This window comes from Harmonia axyridis, chromosome 1, assembly GCF_914767665.1.
Source record: "Harmonia axyridis chromosome 1, icHarAxyr1.1, whole genome shotgun sequence".
In the NCBI taxonomy this organism is placed as follows: domain Eukaryota; kingdom Metazoa; phylum Arthropoda; class Insecta; order Coleoptera; family Coccinellidae; genus Harmonia; species Harmonia axyridis.
The window spans coordinates 61339808-61367772 of record NC_059501.1 but is presented as its reverse complement, the minus strand read 5'-3'; the positions used below and the strand labels follow the sequence as shown (position 1 = coordinate 61367772).

General features: G+C 33.4%; 1 protein-coding gene across 3 annotated transcripts; it reads right to left on the bottom strand.

The window, feature by feature from the left end:
- Window positions 1-497: 497 nt before the first annotated feature.
- LOC123688753 (collagen alpha-1(VIII) chain-like) lies at window positions 498-27746 on the bottom strand. 3 transcript variants are annotated; one of them, XM_045627403.1, is made up of 8 exons: window positions 27445-27744; window positions 26598-26801; window positions 26096-26176; window positions 25731-25811; window positions 10533-10622; window positions 8465-8539; window positions 1025-1062; window positions 498-968 (listed from the first exon to the last, which is right to left on the bottom strand). In XM_045627403.1, the coding sequence occupies exons 1-7, from the start codon at window positions 27653-27655 to the stop codon at window positions 1028-1030; spliced, it is 777 nt and encodes a 258-aa protein (XP_045483359.1). In that variant the 5' UTR covers window positions 27656-27744; the 3' UTR covers window positions 498-968; window positions 1025-1027. The 3 variants fall into 3 exon arrangements, with proteins under 3 accessions (XP_045483359.1, XP_045483358.1, XP_045483361.1); XM_045627402.1 differs by lacking the exon at window positions 1025-1062 and having other exon boundaries at window positions 498-925; window positions 27445-27743; XM_045627405.1 differs by lacking the exons at window positions 1025-1062; window positions 25731-25811 and having other exon boundaries at window positions 498-925; window positions 27445-27746.
- Between the last annotated feature and the right edge of the window lie 219 nt (window positions 27747-27965).

Below are 27965 nucleotides of genomic sequence, written 5' to 3'. Positions count from 1 at the left end.
GCTGCTCTTGAAAATAGCATTGCCACAAGTACAGATGTTGCCGGGGTTCCGAGGAAATCCTTCACCATTTCCGATAACCAAGGGGAGACATTTTCTTCTCCACCAATCAAGTACCTATATTCTCAGAATTTAAAATTACGGGAAACCATCACATAGTCGTTCAAACAAGCAACGCAATAAAAAATTTGCCGGAGAATCACCATGTATCATATTTTTTAAATTCTTGTCTTTATCTCAAGGCAAAACAAGAAGTTGTTACCAAGACATTCTTATATTTTCGACCCCTATATATTATAATCATCTGTTAACAAACTAAATGACAGATGAAACTCGAACTTTCATTGATATAGTGTAGTTGTGCCAACTGCCATAAAATCAAGTTGGAGAAATAATATTAATACTCGGATGAAATTCTATATTCTCACAACTTAAATTTAAAATCCTACCAAAACATATCGAGCCCCTAAATACCTACTTATAAAAGTTAAATATTTATACTTAATTTATTATATATTTTTATCTCCTTGACATTATGTTTATAATAATCCATTTAATTTATTTATTTTATCTGACGATCGATACATAGGCTTATTTATGACACATTTCACTTAATAACTTTTTTCTATTTTGACTATTTGTCTAAGACAGCAATATCTGAATTTTAATTATTCATGATTGATGAGAGAGAGATTATATCTTTGATTTGTCTCGGTGAGTCTGCTCTTGTACTTCACAATCTGTTTTCCTTATATGTTAAATTTTTATTGCAGCCTGAAGAAGGATCAAATAGGATCCGAAACTGTAGCGAAATAAATCGTTTGTGAATCAGCTTGTTTGCCTATATCCGAAACCTACGTTCAATAAAATTGTGTGATGTAGTCTTCTGTGGTGTAGTCTTCTGTGGTGTAGTCTTCCTGTTCTTCCACTGAAACAAAAAAATCGAGAAGAGAATTGAATCCATACGGAATCTGAAAATTGGGTTACTTTAGTAAATTTAATAGAGGGTGTACAATTAAGTAAGTACCAATTAGACATTCCTGGAGAAATGAGTTCGTATGGAATCTGAAAATTGGGATAACATAAAGGTCTCGTTTATTCTGCAAAACCAAATAATTCTTCAAATATGTCGGACATGTTGAGTGATATTTTTGATTGGTTATTTTTGCTTCATCAAGAACTTCATATACTGGATGTTTCATGTAAATATGCTGTTTATATACAGGGTGAGTCTTTGACTTGTACATATATTTTAACCGAAGATTCTTGAGGTCAAAAGAAACACTTTTTTCATTTACCTTTTTTTCCGATTCGGCCCTGTTAAAAAGATATAGCCATTTTCAGTTTTCATTATGAGCTAATTCTCCCCTGGTAACCGGAACACTGAAGTTTTTGCAAGTATAAGATATACAATTTGAACCTTGAAAATAAGCTACTAAATTGGAAAACTCACTTTTAACATTCCATTTGTTGAACAAAGTAGTATTTTTAATACAATAAATGAGTTATCCCAATTTCATTGACGATAAAGATTAAATATTTTTCTCTTGATTTTCTATTTCATTTTCGATAATCATAACGAATTGAGCTCGCTACCACCCATATTAGCTTAGCTCTGATATTCATAATTCATATCCATTCATTTATTATATCGCATTTATAATAATATATCGTTGTTTATTTCATTTCGTACAAGAATTGCCATTTAACCTCACATTCTCAAATAAATATTATTCATCTGTGAAAGTTCTAACACAGACTAGTAGTCTGTGGTTTTAAGTTTGAACCTCAAATTTCCATTGTTGCAAATTTAAACACCAGCAGTTCGAATAATCTATGTTCTAACCTAAAATATTCATTTACAGTTTACACTGTTATTATTATTATTATGATATTTGATATTATATTTGCATAAAATTAAAATCATCGAAGATTTGAAGAAACCCAACAGAATATTGAAGTTCCATACATATTTTCAAGGAATTTAAAAACAATTTCCATAATAATTGTGTGGATACAAAATAAATAAGTGTGCATTCTGATAGAAAGTAATTCCTTTATGAAATGAAGCATTCGAATTGTTCCAACTATCTCATAAAAATAAAAATAATGATCTGCATCAATATTTTTGAAGCCATCAGTGTGAAAATATGGAAATGAAGTTTTATGACTCTGTAATCAATGGAAAATATTAGACTCCACTTGTAATCAAATTTGTTCTATAATATGTACCTACATTATAGCCAACTCTACTACTTGATTCATCTTGATTTAGCCATTGAAAATAAATGAGAAGTATTCAATTTAAATATCCACAATTGTATATCCTGTTTCTTTCAACTCACCTATTTGTTTTCATATTAAAACAATTATGGCACTCTTGGAAGTATGTCAATCATATGCTCTAGGATGAATTTATGGAATAGCAAAAGAATAAAAGTATTTAATCTCAATCACATGAAAATTTGTCTAGTACCTATGTACTTAGTGGTATGTTTCGATGTGAGTGTGAATGACCAGAAGAAGATAACAGTATTGTTCGATAGCAGCAGTGGGATATTGAATGTTGTCATTAAAATGGGACTAATTTGTGAAAACATGGGTTTTATGGGAAATCTGGACTTTTCAAAATAGAATGTTGATTTTAATGAAGTATCTTCTTATTATAAGAGCTGTGTCAAAGCTCAGTAATTTGTAATCAAATAGAAGAGTTGAGGTGAGCTTATTCAAATAACTTTATTTTCAAACTAAGTTGGCTAGTACTTCAATTCTAAAATCTGAGACATGACATCATAGTAAATATTCATTTCTGTGGTTTTTCCCACAACAGAACAGAGTTGCATTCAGCCAAAGTACCCAATTTTTCCGGCGCTTTGTAGGAGAAAATATGAAGAATACTTTTATTTTCCAAATCAGCCAAATATTGTTCAATGAACGTTCAAATTACTTTTAAGAGTTGGGTTCTTCGAATTTCTGGTATTTTTATGTGATGTAATGTTCATAATGAAGAAACTGAAAGATGTGTAGGGAATCTTGTGTTCGGAGAAGATGGATCACATCTAGGAAAAGCTATATTCCAAAAATCATTTCCTTCAATAGAACCATTTACGAGATATAGCTGAAATCACATTTTTTATCGATTTTCAACAGCCTGTATCTTTGTAACCGGGCGGAATCGGAAAAAACTATAAAGGAAAAAAGTGTTTTTTTTGACCTGAGGAATCTTCGGTTGAAATATATGTACAAGTCAAAGACTCACCCTGTAGAGTTGATCTGATTGTCACTTGATTAAAATCATAATCCAATCCTCAAATTACATACAGGGTGTGCGTTGCTCAAGCGTATTCATGAAACCTCAGTATATAGATATCGATTATACAGGAGATATGCAATGAATGAAATAAAAGATAGACCTATGGGCTACATTGATCTACCTGAAAAGTAGATCTATAGGCTATATTGATCTACCTAAAATGAAGATCTAACGGGTATATTGATCTACCTACAAGATAGATCTGCGGCGCGTACTAGTCCATAACTAATCCATAACTATAAAAACACTTTTTCATTTTACATCTCAACTGTCATAAATCATAGGCGCACCCTAGAGTTGAAAATAATATTTATGCATATGTATGGAACTCTGATGTCGATTGTTTCGGAAAATTTGCGACGTGAAAAACTTTTTGTTGTCATATCGTTAATGCTACTGTGTCATTCTACTGAACTAAAAGTAGACCTTCATGAACTTGAACTGTAATTAATTGTTCGTTGGGATTGTTGAGAATCCATAAACCAATAAAATTTTCAATTAAGAATATTCAATTATATTTCATGAAATGTCAGATTTAGTTATCCGAATATCAATTTTTAGTTTCTTTCTATGTTTTCCGGAAGTCGTAGATTACTCCACTCAGTTAAAAATTGCGGTTTTTCCTTAGTTCAAGTTTTTCCTGGATAACTCTTAAAGTCATTTCATGTTAGATATAGGGTTCGCTTAATTAGCCCCACCTCTTTCTAAATGTAGATTTTACTAAAAGAATAAAAAATATAGGTTGTAATTTGAAAATCTTGAGTTTTGATTAATTTGAGCTGTCGAAGTTCATGATCTTCTCATAAATACCGTGTACTTCTTTGGTCCAAACCGCAATAACAGTCTTATAATACTACATATTGGCAGAATCGAATACTCAAAAACATATTTTAAGTTCTCGTCGCAAGAAAGTAGAGGTCTGTTTCCGGTATAACCGGCAGTTGTGAAGATCCTAAAATATTTTATGTATAAAGATCATTGTCTCAAACCCCAGTATGCAAATTTTCATAACAAAATTATGATTAGTTTTTCATAAACGTCTAATAGGCCATCGCGGTGAATCTCCTTGTAGATCAATCAAATTAAAACACAGACAGATGTGAAAAAAAAATCAATTCATGCCGCGAATTATCTGAAAGAATCGATATCAGAGTACATACAATAGAATCTCTATGTTCAATCAAAGCATACTCCCCTATGAGCGTTTCAAAAGAACAACTGGACAAGCGTTTTTATGAAGTGGTTCAAGTAAGATTGGGAGAACTCTATAGAGTTGTCGTCATGCATGATGATTACATGCCTCCAATTGAGTGCACGTTATATAAACTATATCATCAGAGCTGTGCCAAAGCATTGTGCTTAGTGCTTTCGAAAGCACTTGTAGCCTTCTTGTGCTCAAGAGCACTTTTTAAAAGCAGTGCTTAGTAATCGAAGCACTTTCGCAAAAGGCTTAGTGCTTAGTAATCCCAAAAGTGCTCCCGAGCACTTTGGCGGATTACTAAGCACCGAATTTTTGTTACGAATATGCGCCGAAGCTTTGGTATCTTTGATCGTTTTACATCATTTTATTAGTCTTTGATCGTCATGAAATTCAATACAGTAACAAACATCTGATGCTGGCATTTCTGTATGAATTTAAAGCACATTTGTATAGATCATATTAGTTTTATTATTTACCTTTAAACAAACAAATAAATAAATACATATTATATTTATATTTGTTTAATTCGATAAAAAATCAATTCATTTGTTAAGAAAAAGGAGAATATGAAATTGAATTTTAAATCATTATTATCATGATTTTGAAATTTCAATTTCATTACAAATCTTAAAGGTAATAGAGAAAGTACCATTCTCTTTTTTTCAACAGGGACGACATGTTTCTAATCGAAAAATATCAATAAGTATTTCAATATTTGCATGATCGAGGAAAGTCTATTAGAGTTTGATCAATACAGCGTAGTTAACCAGAATGTGAACTATAAATATTTCGGGAATTATTATAATACTTGGTCACAATCAGGCGCGGATCTAGGACCCACTTTTGGGGGGGGAACTTTTAGATACTCAAAACACCGAAAATGTGGACCCCGGACACTTCCGCCTTTTTGGGACGCCTTTTTTTTTGCCGTTCATTAATATAGGTTTTCACAAAATGTATTTAAGATGAAATTAATGCTAATCTAGTAATTATTTGAGCCTTAATATGTCAAATTCTAGGAGGTACGGCAAAATTTAAGAGGTGCCAGAGCCATTTGGGGGGGAACGTTCCCCCAGTTCCCCCCCTTGGATCCGCGCCTGGTCACAATTCTTTTACCTAAATAAATCATATCCTTACCTTTTAAGCTTGCGCTGTATTATACAAAGAAATTTAATACCTATATTCTACCTTTTCAGTTTTTTTATGAATATTATTATCATATTTTAATGAAATTATTTTGAACTCTCGAAATAAGATATTTTCGAACATTTTGTGATTCTAAACAATATTTGAAAATTTTTTGAAATATTTGACAATAAAGGGTGTCCCGGGAAGAATGCGACAAATGGATACCATGAATTAAGGACATCATGGAGGACTCGTATCAAGAGGTTTTAATCTCCTGAGTTTCTTCGTTTGGGATATATGTATAGGGTGATGTTCATCTTATGTGTGAAATTTAACAATTCATTTACTCTTTAACTAATCGACCCAGGGCCGTCGCTAGGGGGTAGGCAGGGTAGGCGATCGCCTAAGGTAGCAAAATTCTAGGGCGGCATTTCAAGTTTGATCAACAAAAATCATATTTGTAGAAAGTAAGAAATGAGATTTAAATCGAACAGGAAAATATACAGACAAATTTAATCAACAATAGAAACCATCAAAGGTGCCGCATTATACACAACACTCATAAATATCCAGATGTCGTGTAAATCCCCTCACAGTAGGTACTGTTTACGAGTTATTGATGCTAAAAAACACATGTACTAATCAAGATTATCGGCGTTTCCTTTGCTAAACTGCTCAATTTCAATGCTTTATTAGGGTAGCCGGTGGATGATATTTTTCTTTACAATTCTCCAATCTGAATGCTGATTCCTCAAATGAATGGAAAATATACGGGAAACGTTTCCATTTCATAATTTCCATCTCATGCTTCCTTAGAAAGAAATATATGAGAAGTTCATTTTATTTTATACCACGTTCAATTATATAACAATATTTTTTGATCGTACACTATGTGCAAAGTGTTTGTTCAATTCTGAATTTTTCGATTTGCCTTTGAATTTAAGGATTTCAAAGTAGGTTACTGAATGTATGTTCTATAATTTTTTATTTTCATCATTTCATTATCATTATTTTTCGGCACTGGAAAGTACCTACGTTTGAAGCGTCGAATGATGAGATAGACTCAATAGAAAAAATCATATTCACTTATTTGATAATATAATGTTCCCAAAGAAATATGATCCGTGTTTCTGTCAGATACGTTTCCGGAGTGATAGTGCGCCCGAAAATTGCCCAGGCGCCCCCTGGAGGAAAATTGGGGCTCTTAGATTCAGTTATGATATTCTACTTTATGAACAAAAATTCGCATGTTCAAAATCTAAGGTGCCGAATAAGAAAGCAATAAAAAAATTCGCATGTTCAAAATGTAAGGTGCCGAATAAGAAAGCAATGATTTCAAGATAATATTTTTCTAAAACGTTCTCATACTTTACCTCCTGCGTTCGGAACTTTCAATTGCCACTTGAGGAAATTTGTCTTAATTAAACACTGAAATAGGGCCCGCTCTGGAGGCTGGCTAATTGGCATTTTGCCGGGGCGGCAAATATTGTAGGGGGACATTTCCAATTTTTTTTCGGAAATCTGAATTCCAAAAAGAATGTGTTGAATATTTCTTTTTAATTTCAAAGAATTTTAGACATGATTTTTATCAAATTAACTAGTTTTGGGGGTGGGTGCATTCGAATTTGAAATAATGGTTCATCCGTATCATCCGATTGTTACACACTATCATCTTAAAGATAAAAAAACAAATTGTTCAAACATTGTATAAAGTCGGAACGCAGCAGAAGAACCTGAAACCGCAGAGCCTATTCTAGAGGGGCGGCAAATATTGAAGGAAGCTATTTTCTTTTTCCGAGAAATCTACTAAATTACTAGAGGAATGTATTGAATAGATTTTTTTTACTCTCACCGTAACTTTTTTTTGGATTAATAACTTGACTTTTTCGATACTGATTGGAAATTGGAATATTATTTCAAATTTTATAAATAATAAATATTTTAAAATAAAGTTGACAAAGCCGTCAAACTTACTTTATAAGAGTATCTAGATACAAAATAAGATACTTTTTTGGAAAGGTATCTTAAGATACTTCAAAAAAAGAATTCAAATATCTGAAGATACTTTTTCAGATACTTGATAAGGTACTTTGTCAGGTGTTGAAATGCCTGGTACAATTCTGAAATTCGGAAGGTCTTGCAATTTTGTTTTCGGTAGTAGGCATAAGAGCGATATTAACGGAACTGAAATAGTTATCATCAAACATTTGCAATAGATTCCATTTCCACATTTTTAACATCTTGAAAACATTACGGACCGGGACGTGCCTTTATAAGAAATCCTCCTTGCTTCTTTTCATAACTAGCAATTGGTTTCTATTCACAGTTTTATCACTTTATTGCCTCTAAACCCTCTGTCGAAGATCGGTTTTATTTACGTAATACCAGCTGCTGAAATCAAGGGCAGATTTTTGTGACCTAATACGGTTTTAAGAACAATTATGGATTATACCTATTTTTGAGATTTTAATTTTATGACCAGGAAGTTTTATTGAAAGGTGACTCTCATTGTTATGGTTCTGCCTAATTTTTCATTGTTAGGTTCAGATTAATTTGCCCTGAAGATGGCCATGTAAATGACCGAAAGCTAGGCCAAGTTTAATAAAGAACATAATGAGATCTTTGAGTGACTTTATACCTGACACATTATTCCTTTGAAGAAATAAACCTGTTTCGCATTTCGGATAAACTTCGGTCTTCAGATCGAAACAATCCTAGAAGAATTTATGCATGAATGGCGCTCAAAAACTCTAGAGTGCTATTCTCATTTTTCTTTTATAATTTGTTTTTTAATTCAAGTCATAGAATAAATGTTGTTCACTTACTCATAGTATATCCTGGTAATCCCGGAGGTCCCGGATATCCTATCGGTCCTGGTGGTCCAGGGGGGAACATTGAATCTAAAATAAATTAATGAATTTATATTCGAAATCTGCCTCAATGCTTTTTTATAAACCAGTTAAGTCAAGATAGCACTGTAGCTGTGGATCCCACTATTGAATTTTCCATGCGTAGATCGAATTTTTTTTCAACTCTAGTACGTTCCAAATATTAACTTTGGTTAATATTTCATATTCGTGTTTGTTTTAAATTTGATGAAATTTCGCTCATACATTTTTGCCATGAAATTAAAGAATTACATGATACGTCAATGCAATGTTATTTATTTGTCAAATTTTTGGAACAATATACAATAAACGCATGTCTATCGATATACAGGGTCAAGGGTGGTAATTCCACATGATCCTTAGGAGTATTCATGCTAGAGGTCATTTGCAACAAATTAAGTTCAGTTAGCTAGAGGTCAAAAGTGCATGGTTACTGAGCTATAGAAGTTTCGCGATTTCACATAAAATCTTCAAGTTGTTTGTAGGACGAATAAATTGTTTAAAAAATATTAGAGTGCGAATATTCAATTAATCCTTTCTTGAAAGCTCAAAAATGAGGGTTTACTTCAGAAAGGAGAATGACAGCCCAAAACTTATACCATCTTAGAATTAATTGGTCTTAAGAAGCCACAGTTTTTTTTTTCTGAAAATTTCCTTTAAATCAGTTGTGTATTATTCGAAAAAAGTTCATGGAAGTTGGCGTACAAAGTACGTACATCAAACTCAACAGTTTCCTCGTTTCTAAATCATCCCCATGCACTCAAACGTTTTAAAATGGCTTTTTACATCATTCCCAATGATCCTGACAATTCCTGTTGCATTTGGCACGAGTCTTAATCAAGTAATGCCTCCAATTCTGCATCTTCGAAAACCTTCTCTTTTCCACCGCCATGCTAGTCTTCGACGTTAAAATTACCGTTCTTGAAGCGTTAAAACCACTCTCAGCACGTTCTTTCACTAATAGCGGCCTCACCATAGGTATTTGAGAACATTCTGTCAGGGTACATAGAACAAAAAGGATCTGTCAACTTTTCAGTGTCCCTTCTGGACATAGTCGATGGCCCTATGATGCATCGAATATTCTCCCTTGTTTAGGTTAAAATGGTAACGTACTATATTTTTCATCCATCTGTATAAGCTGTATGTTTTGTCAGTACATTGTGCCTTTTATTAATCACATATCATACAAACATTAGTTCTCTTGTACTTTCCACCTATTCAACACATTCGAATTTAAAATAATGATTCATTCGATAATTTTAAAGAAAGAAAAAATGTTCAAGCTTTTTATAAATGAAAACTGAGCAGAAGAACCTGAAACCGCAAGGCCTGCTCTAGAAGGGCAGCCAGTGCCGCCACCAGGACGGGCAAACCGGACATTTTGCCAGTTAATTAAACAAGACATATTTTTGACACAAGAATGTTTTCTTAGTGGAAATTCCAGTGTCGTACTTTTGAACATTTCAAGACTTTTTTTGATGCAATCGACAAAACGTTCTTCTATAATTTGAAACTCAATTCAGTACATACATTTCATTATTTAATCCTGAGAATTCAGTTGAACACGTTTATTGCTTATTATATTCCACGTTTCCTAAATCAGCTATTCGGTTTAAATTTGAATCCATAAAAAATACATTTTTTCTTTCCTGAAATACTACAAACTGAGCAACCTTGATTCATATCCACTGAAAACCATTATCAGGCGAGTACGGTGGGCTTCCGATAAGATTACTTGAGTTTTCGATTAGAAATTTTCAAACAAAGCATGACCCGTCGTTTTCTTTTTCTTTCCTTTTTTTTTGACTTGCTTTATTTGATTTCAGTTCAGTCAGAAGTCGCACTCGAAGTCACATGATTCTGAGTAGATTCACAGTAAACTTCATGTAACATTTTTAGAGTTTCGGCGCATAAACCCTAATTTTTTTTTCATTTCAATTTGTTCATCACGAAAATCGTAAAACAAAATGGAACACCAGGTATTTTAATTTTCAAAAATACATACCATAATATGATTCTGCGCCTTTGTCCCCTTTGAATCCCATAGGGCCCATTGGACCTGGTTCGCCCTTTTGTCCAATAATACCAGGAACGCCTGCAAAATGATATTGAATGATTTAAAGGAATGTAATCTTATTTTCGTGATTCAAGTTAATAGGTTATTATGATGACAAACTTATGACAAACTATCGTCCGATATCTGTTATTAATAACTTTGCTAAGATATTTGAAAAATGTTTGAAAGGAAGATTGACAAATTATATGGAACGTTTTGGTTTAATCAGCGCTAGACAGTATGGTTTTAGAGAGCGTTTGTCAACAGCAGATGCCATCGAGGAGCTCACGAACAATATTAGGTGCGCCTTAAATGATGGAGAGAAGGTTTTTGGACTTAGCCAAGGCATTCGACACAGTAACGCATGATTTGTTACTCGAACGTTTGGAAAACTGTGGATTCAGAGGTTCTAGTCATACATTATTTGAGGACTATTTAAAAAATAGAAAACAGTATGTGAAAATTGAAAATAAACTCAGCAAGTCAATCTTTGTAAATACTGGTATACCGCATGGAACAGTTCTGGGGCCATTACTGTTTCTTATATTCATAAATCAACTCTCCTCGATTCCAAACCTGGACATAGTTTCTTATGCTGATGACTCAGTGATTACTTTTAGAGGTAAAACATAGGAGGAAGCACGCAAGGCGTCTGAAGGGGGTTTGAGATTTGTTAACGGAGAGCTGCCTTAGTCTGAATGTGGCGAAAACAAAATTCTTAACTTTTTCTCTCACAGTGAGTACCCAACCAAATGACCGCCTTCTAACTTTCCATACAACCCACTGCATTAATAATTCTAGTTGCAACTGTCCTTGTATAGAAAAAGTAGATCATGTTAAATACCTGGGCATCTTCATCGATCAACACCTTAGGTGGGATAGGCATATCACCTATCTGGTGGAAAGACTCAAGGGTATGTTTCATACTTTCTACAATTTGAGATATGTTTTTTCGTTGGCTGGAATTATTAGAATTTATGAATCAATAGTGGTGTCAATTTTGATATATGGAGTCGTGATATGGGGAAGTGTTCTGAATAGTCATTTAAAAAGATTAGAAATCACACAAAACAAAAATTGAAGATTATGCGTAAAGTGGGAAGAAGATATAACACCAATAAATTGTATTCTGAAATCGGAGAACTTAATATTCGACAAATATACATTTACGAGAACATCTTGAATCAGACAAAGAGGGAGAAGACAACGATTAATCACCCATACCCAACTAGATATGCTAGCAATCAAGCGATTATATTGCCACACTTTAAGAAAACACATGTTCTACACAGTTCACTTTCTCATGGTCCTAAGCTCTACAGCCATCTACCCATATATCGGGTGTCCCAAGGTGAGTGGCCTATTAGATTATTATGGAAACTATTGATGGTAAAGATTTCAAATTTTGTGGATAGATATTTGGCCAGTTAAGGTACATTTGTAAAATAATTTCACATTTCCAGTGTTGCCGGATGTACGACAATTTGGCAACAACTTTGTTATTTTGAATGGGACATCCGGTATTTCTATTTTTTTATGATACTCCATAAAATATTAAATCTATTCACTCTTACTTTTCCATCCCTATCTTCAATGGTTTTTGAGTTATTAATTATTTTTCGAAATTTTAGATCAAATTGGCGTATTACGAAAATGACTCTAGTTCGCTCAATATTTGAGATTCAAGTCAGAAATTTTGCAAGTCGTTAGATATTGATCTGATCTGTGTCACTGCTTTTGAATTATGGTTGTCAATAATACAGGACGGACCAAAAAAAATCATCATTTGCCAAGTTACAAAATTGTAAAAAAGTCTATTTTTTCAAATTAGACACCTAGTATATTTTTCAATTTTTGGAATCAGTACAACACATTCTACAATTTTTCTATTCACTTACACAGACTTTTTTACTATTTTGTAACTTGGCAAATGATGATTTTTTTTGGTCCGTCCTGTATTATTGACAACCATAATTCAAAAGCAGTGACACAGATCAGATCAATATCTAACGACTTGCAAAATTTCTGACTTGAATCTCAAATATTGAGCGAACTAGAGTCATTTTCGTAATACGCCAATTTGATCTAAAATTTCGAAAAATAATTAATAACTCAAAAACCGTTGAAGATAGGGATGGAAAAGTAAGAGTGAATAGATTTAATATTTTATGGAGTATCATAAAAAAAAAGAAATACCGGATGTCCCATTCAAAATAACAAAGTTGTTGCCAAATTGTCGTACATCCGGCAACACTGGAAATGTGAAATTATTTTACAAATGTACCTTAACTGGCCAAATATCTATCCACAAAATTTGAAATCTTTACCATCAATAGTTTCCATAATAATCTAATAGGCCACTCACCTTGGGACACCCGATATTTGAAATGCAACATCAATACGAGGAGCAGGAAGTATAGAAGTGAGCTCAAAAGATGCGTAATGGAGAATTCAGTTAAATTGTGTGGCATCCTCTGTGGGAGGTGATGGTCGCTATTTTTCACTTTTCACTTTTGATCTGTTATGAGAAAATTCCTGGCCATGTCGAAGTTTACACTGAAAAGGAGATTATCCCAATGAGCACACTTTGTTATTAGACTTATTTTGCCTCTGGCGTCATCTCGGATAATGGTTATTATGATATTGTTGTGTAAATGTATGAATGTACAGTGCATCCAATTTTGGGTGAGACAGCCAGGTTTCTCGCTTGTTATTTGAGATAGAGCCTTGCGGTTTTCACGTTCCTGTCCTACTTTTTCGTGAAACTCAAGTTGGTCTAATCAGATTTTGCATAACTGTTTCCGTTCAAGAGATACAGGGTGATCTTGGAAATTGATACTTTTCGGACACCTCCTTTATCTCCGAAGTTATTAGAAATAATGCTGAGGTGAAAACTACGTCTGAATCAGAATTCTGCGTAGAATCCAGTGGCGTACTCAATATTTTTTTCGGGGTATGGTTTTGAAGATTCAACAAAAACCTATATTTTTTTCAATGGAACACCATGTATATCATTACTTCGTTGAATTCGTTATTTTTTTCCCTTCAAATTGATGTATGATACTATGTAGGTAGGATGTTCAAAAATGTTAAAAAAACACTAAAACATCAAATAATGATGATTTTTTGTGAATGGGCCATGAATTTTCTATGGTTCAATAAGAGGATTATTACTTTCGATCTTTAAAAGTAGTAGGTCATTGATGATACAAACATCCTTGTTGTTATTATGGCTACTATGCATTTGGGAGCATTGTTTTATCAAGTAGGCATTGGAGGGAAAAAACCAATCTGATCTAGCTGTCATCGCTATGAATTATTGTTTTTATTATTGATTCTTCTTTTATATGGGAAATCCATTGCCCATTAACAAAAAATCATCATTTTTTGATATTTTAGTGTTTTTTTAACATTTCTGAACATCCTACCTACATAGTATCATACATCATTTTGAAGGGAAAAAAAATAACGAATTCAACGAAGTAATGATATACATGGTGTTCCATTAAAAAAAATATAGGTTTGTGTTGAATCTTCAAAAACATACCCCGAAAAAAATATTGAGTACGCCACTGGATTCTACGCAGAATTCTGATTCAGATGTAGTTTTTACCTCAGCATTATTTCTAATAACTTCGGAGATAAAGAAGGGGTCCGAAAAGTATCAAAATCTGATTAGACCAACTTGAGTTTCACGAAAAAGTAGGACAGGAACGTGAAAACCGCGAGGCTCTATCTTAAATAACAAGCGAGAAATCTGGCTGTCTCACCCAAAATGGGATGCACTGTACAGAGAAGTAATGTATCGAATTTTATTCATGAAAATATTGAGGGCTCTATTGACATACAAGCTTGCTTAGGTCATAGAGTTTCTCATAGTTTTACCTGTGCTTTGAACATGTATTTTTGGGATGAATAAATTTATTATTATTAGTATTATTACTTACGGGTTTAATAATCATCAAAAAAATCTGAATATTTTATAGGATTTACAGTCAGGAATGAAACTACTCGAGGCGGGTGTTCCGAAGAATCAATAGCAAGTGCTCTTGATGCTGTTGAAAATGGGATGGCCTTCAAAACAACAAGTTGGGAATTTGCAGTGCTGCTAAAGAAGCACTAAAAAAAAAGTAAAATAGCTTTTGGTGAAGTGGAATATCTGGGAGGGAGAAACACAGTGTTCACCGTTGAACAAGAAGCCGAGCTTGTGAGCCATACAAAGGATATGGAGATGAGAATGTATAGATTAACAAGAAGAGAAATTTTGTGCTTGGTTTAAAAACAATTGCGATCTCTCTTTCTCTCTCTACAATACTACAAGGTCACAAGCTGTCAACAATCCAGTCGAGTCAGGCTAAACTAAACAGTGGAGATCAGAGTGGATGCCTATTAGCTAATAAGAGATGTTCAATTGGCGCCAGGAAGATAAGATATAAGACTACCTCCAACATGACCAACCTACCAAGTAATGTTGGAATAAAAAAAAGATCGAGACTCTTAACTGTTTAGTCTCCCAGATGTACCACACAATACAGCATCTGTCTAATGCTACGCTAGAAAATTGAGGAAACAAAACAATACTCCGTAACTACTGCGACCACTGCGCTGATACATGTAATCAATAATTTCAATAACTAAAACAACAATAAGTCAATAAACCGTAGACTTATTATCCTAAGGAGACGAAACATCCCCGTACTGGGACTCGCTTTGTTGTGAAGCAAACATTCACATTGTTTGGATAAGGACGGCTATAGTACAGTTAACGAGTGAGACAAGGATGAACAATTCTCTCAGCTTCGAGTCGGCAACACTGCAAAAGAATTATCTGTTGAAATTGAAAACACCATCCATGGGCGTGCGAAAATCTTTTTCCCATTTTATTGAATGAAATATTTGGGTCGCGTAGGCGAAAAGTTGGTCGGTATTTGTTTTTGAATATATATATATATATATATATATATATATATATATATATATATATATATATATATATATATATATATATATATATATATATAAAATATTATTTTTGGGTGGATATTATTTATGTAATTTAGAAATTGATTTAGTTGTCTGGATGTTTCAGAAAGGAAAGCAAGTTTATGTAATTTACAAATCGATACCGAAAGTATATTTTTACCACTTATTTTGAGTTGAAAATTTTATTTTTATATAGGACATGAAAATATCTGACATTAGGCCCACTTCTCGCAGATATTTTCATGTCTTATATAGAAAATAAAATTTTCAACTCAATAAATTACCGCTAAAAATATACTTTTGGTATCGATTTGTAGAAAACATACGATGCTTGCCTTATCAATTTCTAAATATACTTAAATAATATCCACCCAAAAATAAAATTCGAATTGGAAAAGGAAACAAATAATCACATAACATTCTTAGACCCCAGCAGACAACTTTCAATATCACAGTCGAACCAAAAACTTGCTTTTAACGTGTTTAGAGATTTCAGCATTTCGATCAATGATTCACATAGCTTTTACCTTTACCATTATCCAAAGTAAACCGCGAAACCGAAATAGAACCATATATATAAAACCAATATCTGCAAACAATGGGTTCAACATGCAATTATAGAAAATTTAGTTAAACAGAAAATATCAAAAATCAAATATACCCCATCATAAAAAACTGAAAAACCAAAAAATTAATTTCTCTCTCGTACTTTGGTGATATAAATGATAATAAATGATATATCATCGTTGTAATTTAAAGCAAAAGATTCGATTCAACCCCAAACACAAGTAAATCAGGAGTTTTTATGAGTTAACATGTTCAACTTGCAATATGAAATATATAGGACAAACAGGTCGACGTTAATTAAAAACTAGATTTAACGAATATCGAATAGATTTTAACAAAAATAAGTGTCTCTCCACCTTTGCATAGATAATAATCACCCTTTCCGCACAATTGCCTACATGAAAATTATACATGTAGAACAAAAGGCAGGAGACTCAACTATTTAGAATCCATTGAAATTTATAAGTTATTGAACAGAAATAGTTGATTGATACGTCTATGCAATAAACCACTAAAACGTTTTACCAAAATATCCCACAAGTCAATAATATGCCAAATCTTCAATATAAGATAATCATATATACCAGCTATTCAAAGTGAGAAAATCAACAATGAAATATCAATAACTAACTGAAGATATTTATAGCTGGTTTGGTTTTCCATAATGTTTAAATTATCAGCTCAGGAAAATTAAGAATTAATTAAGGAAAATAGTTGAGAAATCAAGAATATCAATTTCTGATCAATTCAAGAAAATAAAATAAGACAATATCAATAGGTAATCAATTCAAGAAAGTAAAATAATGCAATAGCAATAATCAATCAACCACTAAATTCACGAATTCTATATGCATTTGAAACTGGCCTTGGAATTCCATAATGTTTATACATCAGTTGAAGAAAATCAAATAAGCAATATCACAAGCATCCATAGGCATTTACATCTGGTTTGGTACTCCACGATGACTAAACAATCATTTCACAACATCACTTAATACATCAAAACTTTACCAAACCATCTCCAATTACTTGTAACTAAACAATGAACATCCCAAAAAGTAGTGGTTCATCAATGTTAGGAACCGAATTGATAAAAAAAAATAAAAGAAAGAAGAAGGAAAACCTCTTAGCCAAGAGGGTTTTAAAGATATAATCCTTATAAGGTGTAAGAGGAGTCTTTTGGATCGTATGTTTTGTAAGTTGACATACCCAGAAAGGTAAAACCAGGCTTCGTCAGAAAAAAACGTACGTAAGGTTATTGTTAGAAAATTACTTCATCCGAACAAATTACGAGAGAGACAACCAACATTACATCCTACCTACTTGTAGTATTACTTCATATCGTCACTGCGGCGCTGCGAGAGTTAACCGAGTGACGAGGCCATCGAGGCTATCGAGAGAAAGAACAAGAATAGATCTTCAATGGTCTAGAGCGAATGACAGAGGTCTAACCTAAGAGATAAGTCTATTCGACATCGAGCTTGCTCGGAGAGAGACATTTTTAGAGATTATATTAAACTATTAAAACATTTACTGTGTATTAGTGAATCTTCTGCTAAACCTATGAATCCAACAGGTAATAGGCTCTAGTGCACGCTTTACTGCGCAACGAGGTAAACACTTATTCTGAAAATCTGTTGTGTACACAACGAGAAAAATTTCAATTGAGGTTAGTTGAATTTCAACTTAATTACGAGGCTAGGGATATTTTATTATTTCAGTAAATGATTTATTGCATATTCATTGCTGAAATAGAGAATTCCTGTTATACAGTATATACTGTATTTGGAAATAATGTGTTTACCTATCTATTAGAGAAGGAATCAACTTTGATTCTTAACGGTTATTAACCATTGATGCTCAGAGAAATGAGATATTATACTATACACATGTTTTATAGAATTAGATGATGTTCACCATCAAGCGAGTCAGATGTTTGTAAATGTAGGGATTTTGCAACTTTGATTCTTAACGGTTATTGACCGTTGATGCTTAGAGAAATGAGATATTTTACTATACACATGTGTTATAGATCTAGATGATGTTCACCATCAAGAGATAAAGATGTTTTATATGTAGAGATCATACAACTTTGATTCTTAACGGTTATTGACCGTTGATGATTAGAGAAATGAGATATTCTACTATACACAAGTGTTATAGATTTAAATGATGTTCACCATCAAGAGATTCAGATGTTTGTATATTTAGAGATTATACAACTTTGATTCTTAACGGTTATTGACCGTTGATGCTTAGAGAAATGAGATATTCTATTATACACATGTGTTATAGATTTAGATGATGTCCACCATCAAGAGATTCAGATTATGCAAATGTGGAGATTTTGCATACTCATTGTCTCAAATCCATTCAGATGTTTGTGGATGTAGAGATTCAGCATATTCATCTTTTAAAATCCATTCAGATGTTTGTTAATCGTTTTCATGATTTGTAAAGGTTAAGATTTTTACATACACCGTTTGAGAGATTTAGGTGATGTACATACATCATTCGAGAGGTTTAGATGAGAAAATTTTTGAGTTTTACTTAAACCATTCAGAGGTTGAGATTATGTTAACTTTAGAGATTTTGCTAACATACTGACTGTTTTAGATTGGATAATTTTAGAGATTTTACATACCACACCTAGAGAATTGGAGCATGTATATTTGGAGATTCTACATACATCGCTTGGAGCATGTAAAATTCGATGTTTCACATTCCACATACATAACCCAGAGATTTAGATATTTTGAGAGTATACAGTGTGTCCCGGGAAGAATGCGACAAACGAATACCATAAATTAAGGTCATCATTGAGGACCCGTATCAAGATGTTTCAATCGCCTGAGTGCCTTCGTTGGGGATATACAGGGTGATGTTCATCTTATGAGTGAAATTTTACTGTTGAATAACTCTTTAACTAATCGACCGAATAATTTCAAATTTTGAAGTTTTGTCACCCTTTCCTATCGCCTTCCTTCAATATTTCTGAATTCGAGTAAATCAGATCCGGACTAGGAAAATTTCAGACTTTTTCTATTTTCGTGAATATTGGATCACCCTGTACGTGATCATTATGATTTTTTTCTGTTTTCGGAACCACAAAGAATCAATTCATTATAAAAATTCTAAACCTCTGCTTGGCACAGTCATACAGGGTGATCAATAAACATTCCTTTATGAGTGAAATTTTTTTAGTTCAATAACTCTTCAACAAATCCTCCGAATAATTTAAATTTTTCAAGTTTTGTCGCCCTTTACTATCGCCTTCCTCCACTATTTCTGAAATCGAATAAATCAGATCTGGACTAACAAAATTTTAGACTTTTTCTATTTTCGTGAATATTGGATCACTCTGTACGTCAATATCATATTCTTTTCGTTTTCGTAACCACAACGAATTAATTCATAATCAACATTCGAAAACTCACCTTACCACCGTCATACAGGGTGACCAATAATCATTCCCTCATGAAAGAAGTACAACCGATTCAACCGAATAAGATAGCGAAATCTGTGAAACAACTATATCATATCAACGTGCTCAAAAATGTATTGAAATGCAGGAATGTCATTTTGAACAATATCTGCTGGACTGAAAATATTCTATTTTTGATTCATTGTTTTCAAGATCAAATATTTTCAATTTATTTGCTGTTTTTGTTCTATTCTTCATCCAGTTTGTTGATTAAGAGTTTTCTTAAATAATTTGAGGAAAATTCAGGTGAGACATTGAATTAGAAAAATTTCGCTCATAAGAGAATGTTTATTGATCACCCTGTATGACCGTGCCAAGAAGAGATTTGGAATTTTTATAATGAATTGATTCTTTGTGGTTCCGAAAACGAAAAAAAATCATAATGTTCAAGTACAGGGTGATCCAATATTCACGAAAATAGGAAAAGTCTGAAATTTCCTAGTCCGGATCTGGTTTACTTGAATTCAGAAATATTGAAGGAAGGCGAGAGGAAAGGGTGACAAAACTTCAAAATTTGAAATTATTCGGTCGATTAGTTAAAGAGTTATTCAACACTAAAATTTCACTCATAAGATGAACATCACCCTGTATATCCCAAACGAAGGCACTCAGGCGATTGGAACCTCTTGATACGGGTCCTCCATGATGACTTTAATTCATGGTATTCGTTCGTCGCATTCTTCCTGGGACACCCTGTATATTCATCATGCTTGATGAAAAATTTGGGGAATTATTCATTTCACTAAACTGCAAGAACTGCAGTATGGTAAGATTAGTGATAATCAATATTTCAGGGCTTCTTTCATACAATGCTTGCTGTGCTGTGTTGTTTGTTTGTAAGCTAGGGATATTATAGGATTCAAGTATTCATCCCGTACCAGTACAATGGCCATACCTAACTCAACAGGTATTCATTGCAGTGCGTGATACCGCTTTTGAAGTAAGGTGTACATGTACGAGGTGGTGCTGCTTGAAAACTTGATAGTCCTGTTTCGAATTGTATCAGATTGCTGGGCGTCTGAGGCAATTCAGAAGCACGAAATAAAATTTTATATCTTATACCTGGTAGTGGATGTACTAAGAGAGCATATAATGCACAAAAATCTTAAAATACATTATATAAATATTTTTGTTTCATAAATCCTGAAATTGAGATGGCAGCCAAAGGAAATCAAGGAAAACCAATGGTGGCTTATGATAGTGAGTCAAATTCCATCATTTCCGTAAGTGCAGAAGATAGAGGTTTCATGCAATACGAGGAAAGAGAGAATTGTCAAAACCAATGTAAGTTTTTTCGTGCAATTAATAATTGCCATTTCCTTGATTTTAGCTGACTAGAGCAGTATCAACGAGTGAAACCTAAAAGACTAGATGAAAGATGCTATTTGAAAGATGAAATTTTAGAGACATTAGACGAAACCCCCTTTCGAGATTTTAGAGATTTGGAGATCTGAGAGAGGAGAAATTGTCGATATTAGAGTTATGAGAATATTAGAGATTTAGAGTATCGGAAAACCCAGGTATATAAAAATTAATTCATGTTACAGAGATAATTAGAGTTAAGAGAATATTTTTTGAGGGTGAATTCTAGTGTATTAGAATACCCAGGTATTTAAAAATTAATTCATGTTACAGAGGTAATTAGAGTTGAGAGAATATTTTTTGAGAGTAAATTCTAGAGTATTAGAAAACCCAGGTATTTAAAATTAATTCATGTTACAGAGTTAACTAGATTTGAGAAAATTTTCCAGATAATGGGAAAACCCAGATATTTAAAATCAATCCATGTTACAGAACAGAATTCAAATTTGTGATCTGATCGACAGTCTAAGATCTGAGCTTTTTGACAAATGATTTGTTAGACGTCATTGAGCCAAGTACGAGTAACCAAACTTGGTCAGAGGCCAACAAACCCAAGATAAGTAATTGGGTATAAGACATTATCATAAACAGAATTGACGAGAATTATTACGAGAAAATTCTCAATACCCGAGACCCTGTTGAGTAATAGAGGTTTGAGGTTCTCCAGGAAGTGCGAGTCAAATGTGACACACACTTCAGGTAAGAGCTCGCTTGTACTCCATCAAAATGGAGAAACACGAATCGGTCGATGATTTCTGTGAAAGATTCAACTCGATAGTATGAGAGTATGAAGCTTGTGAGGATGTGATTGAGCTAACTGCTCAAGAGATGAGATCTGCATTTTATCAGGTTGTATTACCAGTCATATCCGAGTTTTCGAAATGCAGATCTGACTAGGAGACAAACCTCAAACCAATAAATTAATTTAGACAAGATCAAGACCTTCATCCCTCGATTAGAGATTAGAGATTGAGAAGGGGTCTGAAATTGAAGAGGATAATCCAAAAGTTCGACGGGTGCATAAACCAAAATGCTACTGTTGTAACAAAGAGACACTGGTCAACTGATTGCAAATTGAGGCAACAGAATAAGTGGTTCTGCTTCAGGCAATCAAGAACCTGAAGAAAGAGGATTGCCCTAAAAATGGTGGCACAAACGAGACAAGGCCCGTTAAATCTAGAGGATCGAGTAGAGGTAGGTTGAAAAGGCAAGTTTCAACACTAAGAGATGGAGCCACGTAGACCAGAGGAGAAGAGCAAGAGATTCAACAAAGAGGGTCCCTCCAAGGCAAGAAGGGTTGGAAGTATAGAGCCTAGAGAACCTAAAATTAAAACAGGTAAGCTTGATCCAACCATTACCTTCTTTGCAGATTCTGGAGCAACAGACCATATCGTAAATGATAGTCTGAATTTGAGAAACTTTGAGAGATGTCAAAATACTAGTAAAAAGAGTGCTAATAAAACGAGATAGCAGACATTGTATTCGATGGTAAAGGTGAGTTAATCGTATATTTAGATTCTAGAGATGAGAATACTGAGAAATTGCTAAAAGTATTTGGAGCGAAAGAGATTTCTGAGAATTTGCTTTCCTGACGTAAACTCGCAGACCCTGGGTTCAATATTTACTTAGAAATCCAAGTCCTAAGAGTTTACAATAAGGTTAATAATGAGATTGTTTTAGAGAAGCAACGATAAGCGAAGAAGATGAGATGAGCTTGCAATCGCAGACACATTCCAATAACGAGTTATTAGGTTCGGAGGGAGAACCGGAAATCGTGATTGGGAGGGAGAAAGAGTATAATCTCATCTCTTCACCTAAAGGGAAAGTTCTACAAGTTTCAATTGACAAAACAAAATCTGAGCAACAAGAGAAAAATTGGAATTGCAGTCATATCAGTAGAGATGTAATTAAGATCGATGACTTAGAATCACTCCAAAACTTATAGAAATTTTGTATCGTAAGTCCATTAGAAAATAACTGTAATTCAGGAAAAAATCAATGAAGCAATGTTATGGCATTGTAGACTTGGACTTGCTTCACTTAACTATCTGAAGAGAATGCAGAAGTTAAATGAGAAACTTTAGAACGTCATCTTTGACGACTCCATTTTAGAATGCGAATGGAGAATGAAGACAGGGCCCCCGCAACCGCGCGTGCAACGCGTGCACCGCACGCGGGCGCCACTCTAAAAGGGCGCCGAAACCTCTTATAGACCGATGGACCAAAGGTTTTCGAAAAAGATTCTTTCAAATTTTTCAACAATTTTTTTTTCAAAACTTCCTCCTTGCAATGTATACAAGTTTCCGAACGTCGCAATCGGCATGAAATAGCCAGATATTGGTTTACAAAAACGCATACTCGATGCTAATCCTAGGGCATTTTTTGCGCTATGTGCTGCACACAGCTTAAATTTAACTGAAAATGATGCTGTTAAGGTTTAAAATAAAACAGTGGACTCTTTTGATATTGTAAAAGAACTTTATATATATTTCTCTTCATCCACAAAGAGATTGGAATGTTATAAAGAAGCATGATCCTCAGTTACGTCTAAAACCCCTAAGTGATACTAGATGGTCAAGTAGAATCGATGCTAAAGTTTCATTTTATTCAAATATGTGATAGTCTTTTAGAAATAGTAGAAAATGATACTTTCAATATAAAAACAAGACATAAAGCAAGTTCTCTTTTATTAAATATTCATTCTTTTAAATTTATTTGAAGTATCATAATTTCTTATGATGTTTCATTCCAGATTAATATTGTAAGCAACATGATGCAAAGTGTAGCGATTGACATTAAAGTGTGCCAAAACCATTTGAAGAATTTAGTTGATCATTTCAAAAATTATAGGGATGATAATGTTCTCGAGGAAAAACTTGCGGGAGCTGGAAAACTAGCGGCTGTTCTTGAGATAGATCAAGATTTGTCTCCATTATATACTGTGAGACGAAAGTATAAACCAAAATTGTTCGATTATGAACAGACGGATGATCCAAAAATCGCTTTTAAAATAAATTTCTTTTAGAAAATAATGGATCAAACGATAATTTCCTTAAATAGTAGATAACGTTAACGTTTTTTGTTTTATTTGTGATATTCTTAAATTAAATGACAAATATCTATTGAAATGCTGTCATGCTCTTCAACAAAAGCTAACTGATGGCAGGAAAAAAAGAGACTGAAATGAAAGAAAATGATTTATTCAACGAGATAAAAGCTCTAAGATTGTTTTCATTATCTGAAGCGAAAATCCTCTTGAAATTCTACAATATATTTTTGAAAATAATCTAACTTCTTCTCTACCGAATCTTAGTATTGCCTCAAGAATCCTTCTCACTTTACCTGTGTCCTGTGTCTGTTGCTTCTGGTGAGAGATCATTCACTGAATTAAAAATTTTTAAAAACTATTTGAAGTCTACCATGTCTCCAGAAAGATTTTCTGGATTGGCAATCTTAGATATAGAGCAAGAGATACTCGATAAAATTGATTGATTGATAATATAAAAGAATTTGCAGCAGCCAAATCTAGAAAAACATCCATTCAATTTCTGGATTGATCCTAATTAAATGTTTATGCCTTTATGAATAATTTATAGAAGAATACATCTTAAGTTTTGAAACACATTTGAAATGTATTATGTTACAAATAACACCATAAAGTTCTTAAGGCAATGAAGGTTGCTGATAGATTTTCAACCATTCTATACTAAATTCTCAACAAAACTTCAAAAAAAAAATTTCCGATTATACAGTAGTACTTTTCTCCACCTCCCCCCTTCGAAGGGCGCCAAAATATGTTCCGCACGCGGGCGTTGATGTCCCTTGCGGGGGCCCTGAATGAAGAAACTACCTATGGAATACTAAATAAAAAAATACGTATCTTATGAATATGTTTCTCGGAAATTTTTCAAATATTTTCAATTTTCAGAATTAGATTTAATTAATTTGATTCATGATTATCAATATTTTACATGTTTTTTTATACTTTTGTGATTATTTCTTCGATGAAAATTCAATAATTGAATATTATGCTCTCATTGTCTCATATTACAATCTAAATAATTGTATTGATTGGAAGTGCGAAAATAAAAAAAAATTCTCTGACATCTCTTGTAGTTATTCTCAGCCGACAGCCACCAAACAAGTTTATTGATTTTAGTATGTTGGCGTACATTCTTCTAGAATCACGCAGAACCTCAATGAACATTGATGGGAATAATCTAGGCATCCCAATTTCCAACCCAACCATCTCTGTACCTTCGTTTCTCCGTCGCTTGAGCTGATACTCAAAATGTTAGATTCCTTAAACTACCGACCAAAATTCACCAACAGATTTCTGCCTACTAAAAATCTCATAGAAATGCGAAAAAACTACTAGAAAAATCTCATTGGAGATCGCTTCAGTCATCTCGGAGCTCGGGGAACCCCCTAATTTTGCCTAACCGCGCACGAGCTTGCAGAAATGAATGCCGTGCGACTCGTGCATATCAAGCTCGAATAATATCAAGAAACTTGATACCAGAAATAAATATCTCAAATCAAGTCAAGTTCGAGTATATAATTTGTCACGAGCTTGATTTTCAAGTCAAGTAGTTGGTGAAAATATCAAGCTACTTGGCATGATGAATACCTACTGGCACTATCACGATAGTAACTATCAAGTAGTTTATATGATGATAGTTCCTACGATAGTTTCCATCGCGATAACATCGTGAAAATGAGCCTATAATACAAATGTGAATTGTACTCACCCTCTGGACCCACATCACCTTTATCTCCTGGATATCCTTGCAATCCCTGTTCACCTTTCATACCAGGCATCCCGGGATATCCTACAGAATTATATTAATTGATTTAATAGAATGTAATCTAATTTTTGTGATTCAAGTTAATAGGATATTATGATGAGAATTTGTTAATGATAAAACAACAGATAAACATTTGTCTTTGGAAAAAAAATGAATTCTTTCTTAAAATATGCAGGTTATTGAAAACTACAAGAAATATTTGATTTTTCTTCATTGTATTAATTAATTGGTAGAGGTCAAGGGTGAAGGAAATCAATCAGATATCATCGTGAAAATGAGCCTACAATACAAATGTGAATTGTACTCACCCTCTGGACCCACATCACCTTTATCTCCTGGATATCCTTGCAATCCCTGTTCACCTTTCATACCAGGCATCCCGGGATATCCTACAGAATTATATTAATTGATTTAATAGAATGTAATCTAATTTTTGTGATTCAAGTTAATAGGATATTATGATGAGAATTTGTTAATGATAAAACAACAGATAAACATTTGTCTTTGGAAAAAAAAATGAATTCTTTCTTAAAATATGCAGGTTATTGAAAACTACAAGCAATATTTGATTTTTCTTCATTGTATTAATTAATTGGTAGAGGTCAAGGGTGAAGGAAACCAATCAGATAAAATTCTGCCGAAGTTTCGATTATATTTGAATCATCCTCGAGAATAAAAGAAACGTCGGCAGAATTTCATCTGATTGATTTCCTTCACCCTTGACCTCTACCAATTAATTTATAAAGTAACTAATATCATATTGAAAGTCTTTAAACTAATTATTTTTTATTGTATTTTGAGAATTTTCACCTTCATTTCCTCTTATACCCGGAGGTCCGAGCAATCCCTCTTCACCTTTCATACCCGGATATCCAGGCAATCCCTCTTCACCTTTCATACCCGGAAATCCAGGCAATCCCACTTCACCTTTCGTACCCGGAAATCCAGGCAATCCCACTTCACCTTTCATACCCGGATATCCAGGATATCCTGGTTCCCCCTTTCTGCAGCATGCTGGAAAAATGAAAATTCCGAAGGATTATGTCGAAATAATACTATATTATTTCATAAGGAGAAGTGTCACTTTTCTTTGCCTATTCTTGAATGAGCACTTGAAAATATCTTGATCTGACCAAAAATCGTAACTTCAAAGATTATACTTAACTGACCGCATTCAAGAGAATATTGGTCAGAAATGACGTTGCACACCCTGTATCTCACTTATGCTTCGAAAACGAGAGGTCTGTCATAAGGCAAAAATGATTCTCCCGGTGTCATCTACATGACTCTATAGGTTTGTCCGGTATAAAATGAAACACCCTGTATGTTATTTTTTCAAACGTTTTGAAATTAAATAATAATAAATTAAATAAGATTCAGTGGTAAGATATCGTTGAATTGATTGATCAATGGATAATTTGACTAGTTACAGTTGTCAAGCTGAATTATTTTTAACAGGCATGAAGTACCTATAATAGTTGATAGTTTTCATTGCTAGGCAACACTTTTTCCCCCAGCTAACGGAAATGTAATTCATCGTTGACATAGCAACACTATTCCCTCCGGCGGGGGGAAAGTAGAACTTTTTGATGATCCTGTCAGTCAAAATATGAAAATATTGTTGTTGTTCTTTTAAAAAAAAATTTCAATTACTCACCATACGACGATTGGACCGAAGGTTGTGCACTGTTTTTCAAAATGTTATCGTTATTTAACTTATTGTCAATTTCATGAAGATAATAAAATGAATATATTTGGGAGCAAAATAGTGATAAAACACAAAAAATCATGGAAATTTCGAAACACCCCTGTTTTTTTTTCTCTATATGAGAAAGGTGTTTTATTTGTGAATATTCATCGGGTGACATGATTAGTGTGAACGAAGTGTACTGCAAGAGAATAACATAGGTACATATAAATCAATTATCAAGGTTCGGAGGAGATATAAGAATTGTTAACGTTGCAGTTCGATTGGGCCTGAATATTTCCATTTCCAATAAATTCTGCGATAACCTCCACTGAGAACTCATTTTATTCATATACAAGGTGTCTACTTAAAAGAGTCTAAAATTCGAGGAGTGATGTTACATGTGATTTTCAACAAGAAATGTCATGTGACACATGGTCGAAATATTGACGGTATTCCTCAAATTCAACATTTTGTGTTTTTACGGAATA